This window comes from Xenopus laevis, chromosome 9_10S, assembly GCF_017654675.1.
Source record: "Xenopus laevis strain J_2021 chromosome 9_10S, Xenopus_laevis_v10.1, whole genome shotgun sequence".
NCBI classification, from domain to species: Eukaryota; Metazoa; Chordata; class Amphibia; order Anura; family Pipidae; genus Xenopus; species Xenopus laevis.
Window position 1 is genome coordinate 51,061,508 of NC_054388.1, and position 21,073 is coordinate 51,082,580.

The window sequence follows — 21,073 nt, forward strand, 5'->3', positions numbered from 1 at the left end:
ATGCTTCTGATATTGCACTGGCTGCAATCTAACTGACTGGTTTATTCCTATTAATGGCTGGTGCAGTCAGTGCATTGGAAATAGGCGCAAGAGGATAAGAGCAGAGCAATTACTATGGCAACTTTTTTGCACATTTCCTTTTCAAGAGGTTGCATCTGCAATAGAAATGAGACCCATGGCTATCCCATTGGTTTTGGGGGCAGGGTGGCCTTAAAAATAGCTTGCTGTTCTCAATGACTGGAGACCTGTTATGAATAAATTGATTAAATTGTTATGATTAAATCTAGAATGCATTATAGATTCTGTGGTCATTCGCATATACGGAACTAAAAATGACAACCCAGTGCGTCCATATGTTTTTTTTTATATAACTCCATATATGTGACTGAGCTAACATTCCCAGAATAAACAGCTGGATCTAAATCAAAGGGGACACGGCCACCAATTACTTCTTCCCACAAATAACATAGACCTTTTTTCTTTTAATTTGCAGGAGCAAAATAGCCTGTCACTCACTGTCCTTATAACTAGTGGCCCCATCCCCACAAGGATGGACAATCCTGCTGCAGGCATGTGACTGTGACCCCCTTATTCACACAGGGTTAAAGGTCCCATCATACAGCCAATCAAATATTCAGCTTTTATAACATGGAATGTACAGATAGAGAAGAGTCAGTTGGCAGCGAAGAATGGGTTAATCATCCTTGCACAAGATGGGCAGATAAAGCCCCTCCCTGCCCCAGATGACCCCGTGCCTGATAATCCTCAAGCAGGTGACTGGGATGTGCCACTGTCTCTTTAAGGAATTCCCTCTCGTCTCTGCGAGTAATGTCTCTTTAAAAGGCGGGGCCAGTGGAGCCTGCCTATCAGGAGGGGGTATATCCATTGTTTCTACCAAGGGTTTTTTCCTCTCTCTCTCTCTCTGATCTGATTATTTTACGGGCAGCTCCGGCTAAAGGGAAGGCAAGATGGCTGAGCTCGGGAAGGGAGTCTCTGCGGGCAAATTAGCCAGCAACATGCAGAAGAAACTCACCCGGGCCCAGGAGAAGGTAAGGCCGCCAAGGAGGGAACCAACTGATCTGCCAGCTGGGGGGTGGGAGGCTGGAATATATCTGATGGGTAACGGGGGTGTCAGGCTTTGATCTGCCGGTTGAAAGGAGGGTGTCAGGCTTTGATCCTCTGGAACACGGAAGTATCAGTCTGTGATCTACTCAGATACAGGGGGTGTCAGGCTCTGATCTGCTGGGATACAGGGGGTGTCAGGCTCTGATCTGCTGGTATACAGGGGGTGTCAGGCTCTGATCTGCTGGGATACAGGGGGTGTCAGGCTCTGATCTGCTGGGATACAGGGGGTGTCAGGCTCTGATCTGTTGGGATACAGGGGGTGTCAGGCTCTGATCTTCTAGGACATAGGGGGCATCAGGTTCTGATGTGCTGGGTAAGAGAAGGGTGTCACTTTGTGATCTGCTGGGAAACTAGTTGTCAGGTTCTGATGTAAAGGTAAAAACAAGAGGATTTCTGAAATAGGGTTACACATGGGTTGAGGTGTCTCTGTTCGCTGGGATACAGGGGGCATCAGGCTCTATTCTGCAAGGATTCAGTCGATGGCCGGCTCTGATTTGATGGGGAACGAGAGGTGTCACATAGATGTCCTGGAATAGAGATGCAGGGGCGCTGGTGAGATGATCTGATCTTCTGGAATGTTGCGTGGGCCAGTAGAGGTGTCAAACATAAGGCCATGCTCTGCATCAGAGGGGGCTGTTAATCCCAGGGGTTGAGAGCTCTGCCCTTTTCCTTGGTTACTTGTACTTGTACATTAGGGAAGCAGAGTACAGATGAAGTGGCCCTTACTGGAAGGATTATATAACAGTGCCCCCCAGTATAAGGGTAGCTAACTGTGGCAACATTGCCATCCACACACGTGTGTGTATATAGTGCTCACTCACACTCAACTACTCCCATGTCTACACACATTCTTGCATGCACTATGATTTACACATAGTGTAAATCATAGTGTAAAACACAGTCACATACATGAACACACATGCAAACACACGCGGCCACTTGGGTGCTGTACTTTCACTAAATGGTGCAAACTGGGCCCCTTTATCTACTGCCTGATTCACAGCTGCCCCCAGTATTTGACCCTGCACTTACCTTGGTACCAAAGAGCAGTATAAATGGAGTTTGTGTGTTTTACATGTTTATATAGAAGGATAATGGCCAATGGGGTGCCCTCATCTTTATGGCAACCAAAGGCTGGCCATGCGGTCACACAGTCTCACACAACAGTCTCACACAACAGTCTCACATACACTGTCTCTCTCTTCCATTAGAGTGCTGTGAATGATTCCAACCATGTGTTTGGCTATAAACAGAAATACTAATCTGATCGTTCTGCAGTGTAACATGCACTGATATTAGATACATTGTAACACAGTAGCCAGGCGCTGGAAATATCCCCTTCTCTCAGCTCTCTTTCTGCCTCTCTTTCTGTTACTTTGAGAGCTTTCACTGCTTTTTTTTTTTTATTAGCTCTATTCCTTTCTCTCTTTTAGTCATCTCTACCTCTCTCTCTGAACTCACTCTGCCCTGCACTTCTCCTGTCTCTACTTCTCTTTGCATCACCCTCACTCATTCTGTTTCTCTTTCTGTCCCTCTGTATCTATCTTGTTTTATCAGTCTTCTCTGCTGTATCTTTATTTTATTAGTCCCTATCTTACTCTCTCACTTTCTCTCCCTCCTTCTCCCTATATATATTTATATATATATATATATATATATATATATATATATATATATATATATATATATATATATATATATATATATATATATATATATATATATATATATATAGTGCAGAGGACTTCTTGTAGTTGACTATATGTATTTTGTGGTCACACCCTCATTGCACCCCCGCCTAATGGTTTTAAAAAATAGTGGTGAGCACAACTTTCCCTTGTTTGTTATATCTATCTATCTATCTATCTATCTATCTATCTATCTATATATATATATATATATATATATATATATATATATATATATATATATATATATATATCCTCTTCAGAATGAACTCAGTTGTCTCATCCTCTCCTTGTAATTCTGTTTGTATATTTCTCCCATGGTGTTTATTTGCTGTCTCTCCCATGTATCAGACCTGCAATGGTGCAGTTAAAAGATCAGTCATTCAGTAGCCGTTGCAGTTATTAGTCAGTGAGCAGGGGGATGGATTGGAGAGAGAGGGGAGATGGGCTGAGGGCTCACAGATGGTTTTTAGGTGGATCATTGTGGGGGCTGGAAATATTTTTGACTGGTCTTCCCCCTATTTTTAAACTCTGCTGCTAGAGGCCTTGATTTCAATCTCAGGTATATAATGGAACTTAAACAGATCCTCCAGTATGTTCTGCTGTTAAATGTAAATGCTAATTCCATACAGGGAAGGAAGATTGAAATCAGGCTGCCAGCCCCAACTGGGCAAATATGAACCTTGTTGTCACGTTACTGTGCTGGCCCCTGGCCTTCATCACTGTACAGTATTCTAAATGGACCTGCAGGATATAAATAGGGGTATTGTGTGAGTGATAGAACACTAGAATTTAAAGAACCATTTAGTGGATTTACTGATTTTCATATTATAGATGCTTAATACTGATTTCATAGATATGTACGCACCCAATCTATGAGAATGACTGACTGAACTGCAAAGGAACCCAATAGGGAGGGGTGGACTGTAGAGAAAGCAGTGTTATAGGGAGAGTTGGACTGTAGAGAAAGCAATGTTATAGGAAAGGTTGGACTGTAGAGAAACAATGTTATAGGGAGAGTTGGACTGTAGAGAAAGCAATGTTATAGGGAGAGTTGAACTGTAGAGAAAGCAATGTTATAGGTAGGGTTGGACTGTAGAGAAACAATGTTATTGGGAGGTTTGGACTGTAGAGAAAGCAATGTTATAGGGAGAGTTGGACTGTAGAGAAAGCAATGTTATATGGAGAGTTGAACTGTAGAGAAAGCAATGATATAGGGAGGGTCGGACAGTAGACAGTTGGACTGTAGAGAAAGCAATGTTATAGGAAGCCCATTTGACCCTGTCATACCCCTATGTCTCTTTCTGGCAAAACAACTGCCAATCACTGAGGGAAGGTCCATGACTTCCTCCCCCTCCTGTAGAGAGTTGGACTGTAGAGCAAGCAATGTTATAGGGAGGGTTGAACTGTAGAGAAAGCAATGTTATAGGGAGGGTTGGATTGACCTTAGAGTGAGGGTATTGTTTTCATTAGGGAAACACAGAAATTTAAACATTAAGTGGAATGAGAATTTTTTAGGGATGACTTCTGTTGTGCTGGAATGATTTAACTGGGGTTAGTTGGGGTTTTGAAAGCCAATTCCTTTTCCAAAAACAAACCTATTACAGCTCCCCTCCAACCAAAACTCCAGGTTCCACAATGCATTGTGTAAGGAGAATCGCAAGGCATTTTGGGAAATAGATCCTTGGCAGGAGCAGAGCTACAGTTGTCAGTGGTGCATGCATGTACAGTATAGTAGCCAGTCTAGAGCATTGCATTCAACTACATTTACAAATAATAACTGTAAGTGTTAATATAGAGATTCCAATTGGACAGCACACTGCATAAGTGAGGAAAACAGTGTTTCATTCATTTTATTTATTATTATTCCATTTACGTTTGCAAAATGTGTTTTTTTTCTGCTTATTGGTACATTCCCTGCACTTATATTCTGAGATTGTGATGAACATTAACCTGCTTTCCAGGATATTTATTTATTAGGCTTTGATCTGATACAGATCCAAGCCATCATTGCAGAAAGTAACACGGGAATTGCACAAAGCAAAGATTAATTGGACTTCTTTAATTGAATCTTCCATGTCCTGTGTTCTTCTCAGGTTCTGTAACCTAATATGGCTGTGTGGGAGAGAGCAGATATTCAAAGGTTTAGAGACTGGGTTGGTCTAGCTGGAGGATCTAATGGTGGGACCCAGTCTAGGAGGATTTCCATCTGCCCCTTATTATATCCATTGTGGGCTTCGATTAAAACCTAAACAGCTTGGCATTACCTATGTCTAGTTGTTGTGAGAGTGGGGCCAGGGTGTTAGGTTGTCTGATGGGCCCTAGAATACCCAGTCTAGTCTTAGTAGAAAGTAAAATACCCAGTCTAGAAAGGTATCTTATCTTCACTTTGATCAGCTTCCCAGTTAGGTTACAATATATATCATGTCATTTTATTTGGGTTCTTACATTTGCTAAATTAATTCTTATTTGTATTTTATTGCTGGAAAAACATTTTCAGTACATTATAATTGAGGCTTTGATATGTCACCAGTTTCAACCTCCCTTATACTAAGGGATAAACTGTGTATGAAGGTGGTGTTATAATTTTCCTTTCTGCATGTAAAGCTGGCCATTCATGGTCTAGTATTGGCTGCCGACTCTGCTCCTGATTCAGCAGCTTATTGGCCCATGGTTGGTGAAAAATAACCAATGTCTGGGTGCCCTGTGGAGTCAGACATTGGTTATTTTGCACCAGCCATAGACTCAAAGATACAGTTGTACAAAACGAAGATTCATACTTTCAGATCATGTGTGGAGTGTCCCAACATGTTTCGTACCATGGCAATTGGTCATTCATTCGATCAGACAGACTAAAAGATTTGTATGTATTGCCTATTTGACATATCAATGGGTGACTGTCACCGCTATTTGTTAGGCATGACTTTTGTACAAACGTCTGTCAGTTAATGGCCAGAACATAACCTGATTTGTTATTTTTCCTACTTTAATCTGAATGGCTAGTCTTAAATCGCGAGATCAGACATAGGATAAAATCTGCACATCCATGGCCAGCTTTAAATCAACCAATGCTTTCCCAAGACCCTGTAAGGAAGCATTTTCCATCCAATCAAAGCCCATCCTGCCCTGTCAACATTTTCACCATCGCTTACAGCAATGCCAACCATTGCTGAAAATGTTGGCTCAAAATTAGTTAATTTTCCAGTATTTTACCGACTGTAAGGGGCTTCACAAAACAGGGAGGAATCATTGAGTGAGCGGTGTGGGGAGATTCCCATTGCTGTTAGAAGGGAAGGTCACAGCTGTTTATGCAAATCCCAATGAAGACTAAATTAGAGGCACTACTTTCATTCTCCTGTGTACATTTGTATTCATACTAACAGGTGGGAGCTGCTATATTGCTTAGAGGGTACAGCAGTATAGTGATGGGAGCTGCCATATACAGTATCAGAACGGTAAGGGTTGGGCCGGTATTACTTACCCCTAATATAGTTGCAGATTACCGCCAACCTGCCCCCTGTTAGCTCAGTCATGACCCTGGCCTACCCACTTACACCCTTGATCTGCCTCAATTCTTGCTACTATCACTGCCAGCTTCATCAGTCTTACTTAAACCCCAACTCCTCCTCATCATCCTCATGTATGTTTGTACTGATGGCATGGGAGCTGCCATATTGTTTCCTGTAGTTTTTATACATCCGGACTACAAGCCATTACTTTAAATGAGGCACATTGCCCTTTAAGTTGCCAATCTCTCCCGGATAGAAAGGGCGTCAGAACAGGTAAAAAAAAAGTGGGCAGGATCACTGCAAATGCAAGGAGAGGGGTATATTAGTGGCTCACATGAGAAATCTGCCCATTTTCCCACGTGTGTGTGTCTTACGCAGGGTCGGAAGGGAGCGGCAAATGAGCTAATGTGTCATCTTCCTTAGTGGCCTGGAGCAACCTGTCAGGATGAATGTACAGCTCAGCCAGTGTTTCATGAAAGCGCTTCTCTGCTACAGCGTGTACATGTAGATAAATAATGCTTCCCTGGGGATTTCTGTACCTGTATAACTGCAGATTCAAGTCGCCTTATATATTGTACTTTTTATATCTGGAAGGACCTGTAAATCCCACCACTCTCTGTGCCAAGATCTGATAATTTAATCCTTTCTATAGATGGTTTCCACTGGCCACTTGCTGCTGTGTCCCTGCAGGAAGATTACACGTGAGGCTGATTTGATCTCAGTTGATCTAATGACTTCTGATTCTCCTAGTGACATTCTTAGCCAAAGGAGGCTCAGCACTGACAGAGCAGGGGGACATAATTAGTCCAGTGGGCTCCAGGGAAGGAGGAAAGGCTTGAATAATTGAATATAACAAGTGGCATGAACATCAATCCACTTTAGATCCTGAACAAAGGAGCTTACAATCATTCACGTACTGTAACACTAAGTTTGTTTTTGTACTAGATCAAATAATGCCCTTTCACCTTTATAAGCATGTTTAAAGCAAAAGCACCACTGAGGATCCCCTCTAACTCTCTTTTTACGTTAGGCTGACAATCTGGCTAGTTCTGCCTATCCAAACCTTTCATGACTGGTTTTAATTTCCAGTCTTCTCAAGTTTTTTTTTTTTTTTGGGGGGGGGGTTGAATTACAAGTTCATTGTGTAAGGGTGTATAATATGAAACTATAGGTATATGCTAAGAGCAGTAATATGGTTGGCACTGTTCCCTAATAAGCTCTATAGCATACCTCCCAACATTTGAAAAACGAATAGAGGGACAGAAAATTGTGCTGAGCAGAGAAAATATTTGACGCCCATTTTATGTCCACACTCCCTAATTACCATGTCCATTTTACAAAATTTGGCAGGTCCTGAAAGTCTGAATGCATTTCTGGGAGTTTAAGCGCAATGTTTTATGAGTTTTGATAATGAAAGTGAATTGCCCTTTAAGCGATAGTTTCCGTTCTCCCAAGAAATTTGCTTATCTTAAATAGTTACAATTGTTTCCTTGCTTATCTTAAATTGTTACAAAAGTATCCAAGTGCAGCTGCTGGCTGTTCTGGGCACTGCCAAAAAAAACTTTTAATTACGTTTCAGAAACGTTGTATCTTTTTTCGTAAATCAGTGCAGGAGATCAAAGAGAAAGTCCATTTCAGTAAGAAACCCAGGACTGCATGCTGCACTGTCATAACTGGGACTGTCCCGCAGAAAACTGGACAGTTGGTAGGTATGCTATAGACTGTCTACTGGACCTATGTCACTCTAGTGGGCCATTGACGCTAGGTATTGTATAGAGCAGGGGTCCCCAACCTTTTTTTACTCTTGATCCACAGTTAAAAGTAAAAAGAGTTGGAGAGCAACAGAGAGCAAAGTCTATGAGGATGTCAAATAAAGGCTGTGATTGGCTGTTTGGTAGCCCCTGTATGGACTGGAAGCCTACATAAGACTCTGTTTGGCAGTACACCTGATTTTTATGAAACAAAAACTTCCCTCTAATCCTGGAATTCAAAAATAAGCACCTGCTTTGATGCTACTGGGAACAGCATCCAAGGGGTTGGTGAGCAACATGTTGCTCTCGAACTGCTGGTTGGGGACCATTGCTATAGAGTGTTAAAGTGTCATTATGCATTCTACTGTGTCACTAGTGCCAGCGATTCCATAATGTGCCACTGACACTTTATAGAGTGCATAGCAAGAGTGACTCACTATTGGATCCCTGGCACCAGTGATGAACTGCTGAAAGCTTTTGGGGTGCTGGCAACTATAGTTCCTAAATAATTCCAGGCTGAGCTATTACATGCTGCTCTTCTGCTCAGTTCTCCTGTGCATGGGTTGCATAGAACAGGGTTGCAAGATGTTCCCGCAGTTGTGCTTTACTTTCTCATTAGTCATGTTGCCCAAGGGCAATATCCGCTTTCTGTGCCCCCAGAACTCCAGGGAACAATAACCAACTGGGATATTTTCAGAATCTGATTTCCTGCCAATACAGTGAGAACAGAGGTAAATGATTGACTGGTCACCTGATCAATTGTGTGTATGGGCCCCTGCCAGTGTCCTTGCTGTTAGGGGAGCTTACGAGTGAGACAAGGTGTTATCCAATATTATTGGTACTGTACCTTTTTAGTATTTGAGTACTGGATAGGAACAGATCCAGGAACGATATAGGTTATTATATTAAAGGAGAAGTACACCTCACAATTAGTCTTTAATATGATTTAACAGGTGATATCCCAAGGCACTCTGAAATTGGTTTCATTTCATTATTAATCTTCATTATTTATTTCCTGTAGTTTAACATTTAAAACGATGCATAGTCTCTATGGTCTTCAAGCCTTGCAACTAGGTTTAAAAGTTGAAATAAAGGACGAATAGAAAAGGGCCCCAAAATAATAACAATAGCAGCTGGGCATCAGTAATGAAAATATCAAGCAGTTGTAATACAATGTATGAATCCAAATGCATCATTTTACTCAAATATATACTGCTGATTTTAACTACATGTACTACTGATCAATGTTTTCCTATAGCCAAGACTCCAATAATCGTCCAATAAACTGTAATAATCGTTACATTATAAGAACCAATTACCGCTTCCGCTATAATATCCCTATAAAGGCTGATTTTTTATTGATTTTAATAAGTTGTGACATTGCGATTGGCGTGTGAGTGCTGGGAATTGGCACCAATCATGTGAGTGGCAGGGATTCAGCAGGACAGGGAGCAGCACTGGGGATATCATTCAGCAAACTGGGATCTGGCTCCGCTGCAGGTTTATTTTAAGGTGCTGATTCCATAAAAGGGTTCATAGCTTGGCTGAAGACACAGAAATGTATCATTAGGGCCCTGAGCTGAGGCTTCTCCTCCTTTTGTTCTGATCTGAACCAGCCCCATGTATTATCCTACACTGTATCCAACTGTAACCGCACGTGTCTCTCCAGTTCTGTCGTTCGTCAGGCTCCTTGTTTCTGTAGCCCCTGAACAGGGAAACCTCCATTTTAAGTACCCTGATTTTAAATTTCCCCGCATCTTACATTTTTTTATTTGTGCTCCCACAAATTTATAATGCATTTCAATGGGTGCATTTTTCTGATTTTAAGTAATGTTTTCCCGGATTTTACATCAAAATTTTGTTTTGATGTTCCCCCTCTATGAATGTTATTATTTGTGAAATAAAGAGGTTTAAAATACTAACCAAATGTTTATTGTGCCATGATTCTGCCTGTAAATGGTCAATTCCAATTAGTCTGCCCCTTATACAGTCCTGCACAATCACTTATTGCTTTAGGTTGCCTTGCACAACCCCTGTTATTGACACATTAAATGTTGTATCTTAAAGTAAAATGGACTCCTGTGCTTATATTCTTTCAGTACTTAAAGTAAAAGTTAATTTAACACATATTTCCCTGATTTTACATTTTCCCGGAGTTTACATAACTTTTTCTTGGTCCCCTGAAATACGTAAAAAGGGGGCTCTACTGTATTCAATTTCACGGGCCCAGAAATGGGTGGAGTTTGCCAGGAAGTGGGTGGGATTTGGGGCCGGGAGCATTTCATTTTAAGCGAGACCCAAGTCTTCATAGTTAGCAGTGCCTTCCCTGTGCAACTAGCCCTGCCTCCTAATACTAGGGGCCCCAAGATTTCTGATGCAATTTGTTGCACAAATTTCTTTTTTGGTGTGTCCCTTGAGGATTGAGTTATTGTGTCACAAGAGTGACAGCTGCTGTTAATAACCACCCTGGTGTCTGTACTACCCCCCCCCCCCCCCAATTTCAGCTGCCACAGCCCATATAATAGGAAATATTCCTGTAAGCCATTTGTTTCTGTGCTCAGACAGGACAACAAGCTGGGAGACTAAGCCAGGATCTGACGCTCCCTCCTTTATTTGGAATGTAGTGGCTGGAACATATACTGGGTTTTCTGAGTCATTTTTATTGGTGTCCGGCCAAGTCCATCTCGGTGCTCTCTCTTATACCCCAGGGGGCTCACTTTCAGCTTTTTCTACCAGTTGTAGGTCATTACATCTCTCACAATTAAGCTTCCTAATATAATGTGCATGCTCTTCATTAGCCAATGTGTTCTGTAGGGCCACACACAGGGCTGTAGGATGACACAGGCCATAACACCAGGGGCGTAACTACAGAGGAAGCAGACACTGCAGCTGCACGGGGCCCAGGAAGTATAGGGCATATTTGGGGGGAGCTAAAATGAATTTGCTGTGGGGCCCAATAACATCTAGTCACGCCACTGCATAACACTGTAAGATATGTTATCAATTTATATTGTATATTGTTCACTTGTTTGGTTAGATCAATGCTATCTGCAAAGTCAACTTCCCCTTTAATTGTGTCCTCTTACTAAAGAGTATTAAATTGATTATTTATGCCTTGAAACCGTAGGGAACCGTTTATAAAGCTGTATAAATAAAACTATTTTTAAATACGTCAGATATTGGGGTGTTTATAAAGATGAGTATTTGGTTCATGTGAATGTGTAGCTGGTGGGTACAACTTTCATTAAAGCAGTGCTGGTTGGAAGTGCCTGTGAGTGTGTAAAAGTGGCTATGTCCAGGCACCTACTCATTGCCAACTTACTGGCACCCATTGGGGGGGGTGAAACAGAGGCCACTACTGTTGGTGGCCACTCAATTGAGCTTGTTGCAAAATCCCATTGAGTTAAGGGAGTTTTGTGAATACAATCATCTAATGAGTCTTCCCAGGGCCCATGTTCACAGATAAGAAAGCTTTGCTGGAGAGGAACAAACAAAACCACTCCGTTCATAAATATACGATAGAAGATAACACAACACAGTTAGGATTGAGTAGAAATTAATAAGTGACGTAGTCCTTTAAAGACAAGCCAGCTGTGTATTTAATGGTATTTTCTGAGGGTCCAGCGTGGATTTAGAGACCTTGGATTCAAGGTGGTGAGATAAATCCAATGTGGGAGCTGCTTGCTGCTATATTTTTTGGTTAAAGCCTTGACATTTTTATCTATCTGCTCCTTCTGAGATTGAGCCTAGGCAGCTGGAAATGCAGTTTATTCAGTTGGACCTGGATTTGGGTAGAACATGTGAGGGATTTGTTCTTCATAGACATTACAATGAGGACAAGGCCACTTTGGAACAAGGGGTTGATGAGAGATGGCTAGGAATACCTATATAACGAGCTCTAAATGGGTTGTACCATCATGCAGGAACAGGATGGGGGGGGGGAATTTTTTTCCTACAGTGCCACAAAGCATGCTGGGGATATTTGGTTTACATATTTCTACCTTGATTTTATTTTACCTATAATTTGTGAATTATTTTGTGGTTTAGGGCAGATTGGTTCATGGAATGTTTGGGTTATCATCACCAAAGATTAAGTTAATAAATTGAGAATAAAGCTTTACCTCCTGTATGGATCAGTACTTATATGAAACATGTATGTACCCAGGTTAGAGCTTGCCAGTTCATATGTCATGCCCTAGCTGAGTCTGCTTGTGACATTCTATGACCTGAACCTGATAGTTCCCCTGACTAAGAAATAAACAAGCTCACGTATGTGAATATATATGTATAATATATATAGTTGTTCTTCAATGGGATTCCTTATCCCAGTAGTTGATGGACCGGGCTGTGCATTTCCAGTCTCGGGTGGGGGACATAATTTTGGTATTTGATGACTCTGAGAATAGACTGCACATTTGGTGGGGGAGAGACAGCTGGAAATGTGAAGCAATCCCATAATGCATCCGGGTCTTGCCGTTTGATTGGCAGGACCACACGCCTCCAATTTGGGGACCTGGTGACATTTTGAGAATGATTTTGCTCCGGTGCCTAATTATAGATACTTCTCAATGGCATATCAGACAACGGGCCGTGGCAGCAGAAGGGGGATTTAAAGGGGTATTACACTGACCAGTTACGGCTCCTATAAACAATAGAAAGGAAGGCTGGCAGGCCTGTGTCAGAATATTATAGGTTATATGTTGAGGTACAGGAGGAGGCATCATGGCAGCTCCTGTTTTCAGTGCTCAGCTAATTAACTAATCGCAGCTAATACAGAAAGCTGGAGCTGCAGCCCACTATTGTGACGTCACTCAGGACCAGTAAATGAATAATCTCCACATTAAAATTCCTGGTGCGGACACACTGCTGTCTGAAAGTAGAGTGTGATCTAAAAGTTCACCTTCAATAATCATTTTAGACATTGTACATTGTGTCTTGGCATTGCTGTGTGTTTTAGGAGTATGGGAGGAAACGAGAAGAAAGCCATGCAGGCATGAGGAGATTGTACGGACTTCTTACATTTAGTACCCTGGCTGGACTCAAACCAAGGAGGACTCCAACTTTGCTAGGTGCTGCATTAGTAACACAGACTTTGGTGCTTGTACATTTAGGGGGTTATTTATTCAAGCTTGAATGCCAAAAACTCAAAAGTTTTTTTACTATAAAATCCGAATTCTTAGTAGAAAAAAACTCAAATTTTTCATGATTTATTATACCCCGAGGCTGCTAAAAGTCCGAAATCTGAAAATACTCCATCTCCGAGCTGTCGGGGTCCTGTAGAAGTCAGTGGAAAAGGTTCCATTTTAAATTTGAATATATCATGGTCTGCGCTGAGTTCCTGTCAAAAATCTGGGGGATTTCACAAAAATTAGAGCATTTGGGGCATAAAACCCGAAAAATTTTGAGTTTCTTCAATGATAACTAAGGTCAAATCATGGATTCTAGTTTGGCTGAACTTTTTTTAACTTAAATTTTTTTGGATAAATTACTAATTACAAATATATTATAATCAAGATAGTCCTGCAATGGTGTTTATAAATACCTGTATATCTTATGTATTGGATCTATAATTTATGTATCTATTGCTCTATTGATCTGTATGTATCTTTCCATCTATGTATACCAGTCTGTCTGCATATAAATCTCATTTATGTTTGTTAGCAATCATCTTTCTTTCATGATTGGGATATTGGCAAGGTTTATTGAGCCGCTGAGAGCTGCTGAATGTTCACCAGTAGAGTGAGTCCTGACTGGGCAGGAATAATGACCTTGCAGTGCAGTTGTGTAGGGGAATGGGTTGTATTTTCAGCACACAGCGATTTCCCATTAGTAAAACCCCCACCCCTGTAGTTATGACTGTGCAGAACTGACATCAGAGATTTTCCTGTTTTATGGGTACTGATCTCATCACTTCTCAGCCTCAGCTCAGTCGCTCATTGTGACTAAAATAAATACATTCCCCTGATTATCAGCAAGCACCCCCAGTGCCTCTGCTGCTCCTGTCATCCTCCACCTTCCTTCACATCTGATAAATCTGACTCTCTAAGGTGGATTGTCCTGAGAGGGTGAGGAATTCAGTTTTGTCACATTCCCGTAAGGTTTTTACTTGGTTAGGTTAAACAATTCGCAAATCTATCGTACTAGAGTGACAGTGAGATTTTACAGTTCCGATAAGCATCTCCTTCTTGCCCTAGTCTTCTCATGTTGTTGCTTCAGAACCTTCAGCAATGCAAAGAGCAGAGCAAGCCAAGATCATGTCCCCAGAGGCAGATCTTACTATCTCAGTCGTGTTTTACTGCTTTCATCTTGCCCTAATGTCTCTGTATTTTGTCCTGGTTTTGGCATCTTTTGTTGTCGTGAGCCTATTGTTGCATTTTCTCCATCTAATGCTACTGTCTATACATTGTGCAGCTGCCTCCTTCTTGCCCTTAAATGTCTGTCTTGCTCTAGTGTCTGCTTTGTTGTTTACACTTTAGTTTACTGTCTCCACCTTGGCCTTCTGTGTTCTGTCTCCATCTTTCCCCAGTCTCCCAATCTATCTTTATTGACTCCATCACTCCTTTATATACCTACTACTACCAGCTTGGACTCACTACATTGTAGTTCTGTACCAACTGAAGCCTGAAAGTTTTCTAATCCTCATAAGTAGCCGATAACTTTTGGTCCCCCATGACTTAATGAGATGTGACTTTCTCGGCCTCTCCCTTGTACTCCCTTGTCTGTTACATCTTCATTTAGTCGCTTCAAAATCTCAAACTAAGCAAAGGGCATGGAAAGCCAAGATCATGTAACTAGAAGCAGATGTTAAAAATAAAACTGCTGAGGGCTGAACCTGATCCTGCCATGTGAGAAGTGGAATTCTATAAGGGCTGAGTAGGAGCTGGACAGTTGATGGAGTGATGAGGACAGAGTAATTTCACACACTCGCTGTGCATTATATGTATAAGGGTGGCACACATGTTTCTTTCTGCACATTCATTTATAAACTTATTTTAAATCGATACTGACACTTAAAAATATCTTTTCAAAACATTAATCTATATTAAAAGTTACCTAAAGGTCATGTTGTTTTTCGCTGATAGATCTGCTTTTGTAAGTAATTGTTACTTGAAGTTCCTTAACTTGACTGTCCCTTCTCAACTTGCCAGTTAGAGTTTCTAATGCTAACAGACTCCTGCTGCACAAAAATGGAGGAACATTGAGGTCAGATCGGTAATATAAAAGTATTAGGCAAATACTTTTATGGCAAAATTATAAATAGAATTCAGACAATGTTATGATAGATATATAAAAAAAAAGGTTATTTTCTGGTGTCCATATCGCTTTAAGGAAATGGAGAGACACAGAAAGGATATTTTCTTGTCTTTATACAAATACTTAAATGTCCCCAGTGTGAGATCATCTGTTCAAATCAAAGCACCGGAGTGTGTTTCTATTTGCCAGGTGAGAGTATGTTTAGCTCCCAACCCTCGGAACTTCAAAGCTGTTGATATTTTTTTTGCCCATTCCAAAGCATCTGCACTCTGTCAGTGCCTACTCATTGAGCTGTACTGTTAAAGTCTGACATGCTTCAGCAGAATCAAGCAACTTGGCAGCTCATGTCTTAGAGAAGTGAACCCAAGCCAGTGGCTTGTGGGCAACATGTTGCTCACCAACCTCTTGGATGTTGCTCCCAGAGGCCTCAGAGTTGCTCCCAGAGGCAAGTTTTAGTTGCATAAAAAGCAGGTGTACTGCCAAACAGAGCTTCCTGTAGGCTGTTTGTTCACATAGGGGCTACAAATAGCCAAGCAGAGTCCTTATTTGGCACACCCATAGACTTTTTTTCATGCTCATATTGCTCCCCAACTCTCTTTACATTTGATTGTGGCTCACAGGTGAAATTTGGGGACCCCTGCCTTAGAGACTCAAGAGGTTAATGAGTATGTGAACGACAGGGTGCAAAGTATAAACTATGGGTGCAATTTGCATGCTTTTTGCACTCCCTGCATTGCACAAAGGAAATTACTCTGTCATTGCACCCAAATGGTGCCCAGAGATCTGTATTCATGTGAAGGGGGCATGTAGGTGTGACCCCAACCACCCTCTACCTATCTAATGTGTGCATCACTCAGACTCACAAATTAGGGAGCAATGCCAGGTGCATTCTGCAACAAAACCCCTTTGGGGCAGATTTATCAATTTATCAATATTATCAATATTTCTGTGAATGTTTTTTTTTTTTTCATGGAAAAAAGTTGCAAGCCATTGTTCCTTTTATTTTCAATGAGGCTGGAAATCTTAAATGTTTTAATAAACAGTGATAGTAAAGAAATGACGTTGTTTTATTTAAAGGGGCTGTCCACCTTTGAACACTTTTTTTTTTATTTTTTTTCGTTTTAGTTCAGTTGGTTCCAAATAGATCACCAGAATAAAAAGTTTCCAATTACTTTCTATTTTCTATTTGTGACCATTTTTCTGATATTGAAGTGTATAGTTTAATTTTTATCCTACTTATGTCTTTCTGGGGGGGGGGGTGTCGTTGATCTAAATTGATACATTTAATTGATACATTTAATTGATACATTTCTTATCTTTGTCCCGGCATTTTTCTTAAATCGAGGAAAAAATGCCAACTTGATTTTTTTTATAAATATCAGGCCCTTCGTATTCTTTGACTTGTAGGGTGTCTGTAAACAACTCCCTATTTACAAAGGCAAATGCTAGGTTCAAAGATGCATGCAAATTGCCATTCTTTTACCCACAATGCAGGATTATGCCCACAAAGTGCTTGCCACAACATCTAGGCAGTTTACCAATGTGCAAACCTCCTACGTGGAAACACTCACGTTAGCGAACACTCGGCTGCCTTTCCTTTGGCATCAGCTAGTAAGCTTCTAGCCAAGCTTTAATAAAGCAATTTGTAATCAGTTTAATATATATATATTGCAGATCCTATAAATCATAAGCATTAATGATGGGCAGATTTGTCATTTAAAGTCTAGGAAAACCTTCTTCATAATAGATTTATTTTGTATGGTTTAGTTGGCCTTTTTTTTTTAAGGATTCACAGAGAAGATCGAAAATAATTTCCCTCTCTTTATCCATTCTCCATGGAAAAAATGTTTTTTTTTTTTTTTTGGGGGTTTTTTTTTTTTCTTCAGAAAACCTGTAGAATGCAGATTAATTCCAAGTGACATGCTCTTCCTGTAACGCCCCGACAGCTGCTCTCCCTTTAACTGGAAGTGTCGCCTGTATAATATTTCCAAATGCAATAAATAAATAAGTAGAAGCATGTGACCCGCAACTGTTCGTGCATTCTGCCACATTAATAAATGTCTTAAAGTGGAAGTAAAGCCTGTATAGCTGAGACTCTAGATAGCTCTACAACCGTCATCATGGGAAATGCACAGCATTTTTAGAAGTAGAGAATGGCCATAAAATGTAGTTATGGACACTGTATGAAATATGATGTATTGGGAGGAAATAGTGGGTTTGAGATGCAGTTTGGTGAGTATGGGATGTATTTACAGGTAATATACAGTTGTGTAGGATGTAACGATGCTTTGAGTCATTTGTTCTCTGATCCCCTTCGGTAAAGTCCCATATAGAATTTGCAGTGCAGTCTTGGTCTCTAGTACTTAAAAATGATATTCATGAAATAGAGAAAGTACAGAGGAGAGCAACTAAGCTGATAAAGGGAATGGAAGGGCTCAGTTATGAGGAAAGGCTAGCCAAATTGGGATTGGTTTGATACTTTATTCATCAGTAGATCTTTCCAGCAGACACGAGGGAACCAATGACATGAGAGGGAATGAAGTTGCATGTTAAGGAAGGAAGGAAAAGGGCTGAAGTTGTGGGATTATCTCCCCAAAGAAGCTGTCCTGGCAGATACACTAGATTTAAGGAAGGGTTGCATGGCTTTTTTTTAACAACAGAGAAAATACAGGGTTACTGAAACAAACATTTAGCCCAAAGTTGAATCAGATACTGGTCTGACTGCTATCTTGGAGTCAGGAAGGAATTTTTCACCCAGGGGCATATCAGACGAGGCTTCAGATTGGGGTTTTTTTTCTACTTCCTCAGGATCACTTGGCAGTTACATCGGTTTCATTTAGACAAAACAATTGAGCTTTATGAACTTGATGTAACTGACTTCTATTTTACTATATAGTTGCTGTGGGTTGGTTAGTGCTGATATTCATGGGTCTCCTTTCCATGGGACATCATTGGACTGTACTGAGATGAGAATACTGAGGGTAGGACTACAATGAAGGGAAGATAGAAAGTTCTGCTAAATACTATTGTTCCTTGTCATTCTCACATGCTTGTTCCTCACTGGAACTTGCAGGTTTCGGAATCCATCATGTTGCAATCGACGTTCTCACATAATGAGATCACCAGCAAATGATAGTAATGACTATATAATAACAGGTATGGGAATCTCTGTAATAAGGTAGTGGGAATGCAGCATTTGACTTACTAGTCACCCTGACTGAAGCAGAGCCATTGGTGGGTAGCAGTGTCACTGAAAAGTCCTTGAAAGTGTTTCTCCAGATTAGAAATGTAACTGGAAATTTGACTGTGGTTCCACGGGGAAGTACACCAATCTGTGATGCATTTAGAAGACAACGTTTGTTTGCGTGTTGTGAACATTTCTGCAGTCGCTAAAATGTGTTTCTATTCTATTTCTCTAATTCATTCCCCAAGGGAGTTGGTCTGTTTGCACTTTCAAGGGCTGGTAATAAAATAAATGAGTCACGACTGGTCAAAAGAGTCTGAAAGCTCAAACGTGTGCTTCTTATATGGTGACTCATGAGGACATTGCAGCTCAGAATCTGTATATTTGGTTTATTTTACAAAAACTGTCCAACAACAAACCGCAAAGCACAAACTTAAAAATGACATTGCAGCTTTTGCCATTTGGACCATTGTAAGCAGCACTCCTTCCCTGCTTTATGGCTGAGATTCTAGTTATCTTTATAACAAAGCATCAAGTGACATTACAATCTTTTACAAAAAAAGAAGCAGAGATTCAGCTCTTAAATTTACAAGTGGCAGTATTTTGCTGTCCCTGGTAAAGTGCTGCCCAAGGCACCTTACCTCATACAAAAAGCTGCCTCACCTCCCTGTACATACATTAAATAGCTGAATACATAGGATGAGATCTGTGCCCCCTGTGTTTGTCTTTGTGATGTTAGTTTGGGGACTTAATGGCTCGCTGGAGCATGGGCAGGGTGCAGGGAGTCAATGAGGCATCAGGAATAAACTGACCTATGAACACTTACGCAATCATATTTCTGCAATCGGGTCAACTGTTAAATATAGCCCAGCTGGCATCGCTGCTGTATCCCATAGTCTGTAATCCATCAGTAATGCCTGTTAGCCAGCCTGGAGTTAGATTCGGCCTGATTCTCTGTAGTGGACAGAATTATTGGCAGACCCAGAGCTCGGCCCACGTGCAGTGAATATTATAGTGGCCGTACATGTGTCGTACGTGGTCTAGAAACACAGCAAATCATCATCAGCAAATTAGAAAATAACTTTGTCCCCAGAGCAGCTGTTCTGTTGGAAGGATCAAGGCTGCAGATCCCAAGGGGTCACATTTGGCCAAACCTGTCACGTTAATTTGCGTCACCTGTGACCCAAAATATCCACATGGGTGCCACTTTGGACCACTTGTGTCACAGAAGTAGTCAACGCATTTGTTGCATATTGTTGAATATTTTGCTGGTTGTGGTGACAGACAAAGAAGAGCAGACCAGAAAATATCAGTCAGTTCCCTGGCGGAACAGGAGCTATAAATACTTGTCTTTAAATTGAAAACTGGGTGCTAAGGACTTGCTTTTGCACCCAAGGGTGCAGCTCACTCGTGCAACAGTATGCTAAAAGCTGTGTCCCTTTTTTTTGGCAGTGGTACATTCCGAGGAGGCTGCATGAGAGTGGGTTGCTTAATCCAGCACAAGGTGTAGAGCTCAACCTCTGCCCTGGGTGCAAGTCAGTGTCGGACTGGGACACCAGGGGCCCACCCAAAAACCTTGGCCAGGAGCTCACCGATTAATCTTAGACCAGGGGCCCACTCTTAGTACTGTTTTTCTTCCTCTCCTCACTTAATCTCTATTCTCCTAGTCTCTTTTCTTTATATACTATACTTTTATTTTTCCATCTATTTAGCCTCTTTGTTCTCATAGAAATAGGGAGTGACCATGAAATAGGCCAAAAGTTTAGCAGCATTAGGGCCCACTGACATCTGGGCCCACCGGGAGTTTTCCTGGTATCCCTGTGGGCCAGTCCGACTCTGGTGCAAGTGAATGAATGAGTTATAATAATACATTTCAGTGATATAATGCCCATAAGTTCATTCTTATTGAAATGAGAGGGTGGCAATGCACAATTCTCTTATGATGCCACAACACCACCACAAAGTGATGTATCAATAGACCTTGAATAGCTCAGAAACCAAAAAAGCATACCCCAGCATTTGCGATGATATCGTAAAATAATGTCTGATATTTTGGGCTAGGGGTTAAATGCACAACATCTATATTAAGCACAGCAGCTGATATAATAGAGTCACATCGCTCTAAAGGACTAAAAAGATAAAATAACCCCCGGTTGGCAGTGCTGGGTATGGATTATGTGTTGCACTTTCCCTTTGCCAAAGTCTTCTCCTGCAAGTGATGTGATATTCAGGGAAGGAGGGATCGGATTTCTTCTCTCAAAGTTTTGTCATTACAGCGCCAGAGGGGCACGTCCTTGGGCTTAGTGCTAACTCCTTACCCAACCGAGACTTCTGCACTGGGGCCGGGATAATTTTGTACAACAGTTAAAACTCTCCCAAATGGGATTTAGGTGTTCATAAGGGTTTAGAATCCTGAATGAGTTTCAGGGTAATTTACAAATCCCACGGGTGCAAATGCTGGACCCAATCACAGAGCACCTGCATTACATTGGTCTGAAATACAGGGCTATAGTCATAGGAAGGTGCAGCTCTTGTGCTTCATTTTGGAAGCACCTTCAGGCA

At 41.2% G+C, this 21,073-nt stretch overlaps 1 protein-coding gene across 12 annotated transcripts in view; it reads left to right on the forward strand.

The window, feature by feature from the left end:
• Nucleotides 1–880: 880 nt before the first annotated feature.
• Nucleotides 881–21,073, forward strand: part of bin1.S (bridging integrator 1 S homeolog) — a 59,934-nt gene continuing 39,741 nt past the window's right edge. For 3 of the 12 annotated variants that reach the window (XM_018237271.2, XM_018237274.2, XM_041577661.1), the window contains exon 1: nt 885–1,049. In XM_018237271.2, the coding sequence (XP_018092760.1) occupies nt 969–1,049 (81 nt within the window). In that variant the 5' untranslated portion in view covers nt 885–968. 12 annotated transcript variants of the gene reach the window in all.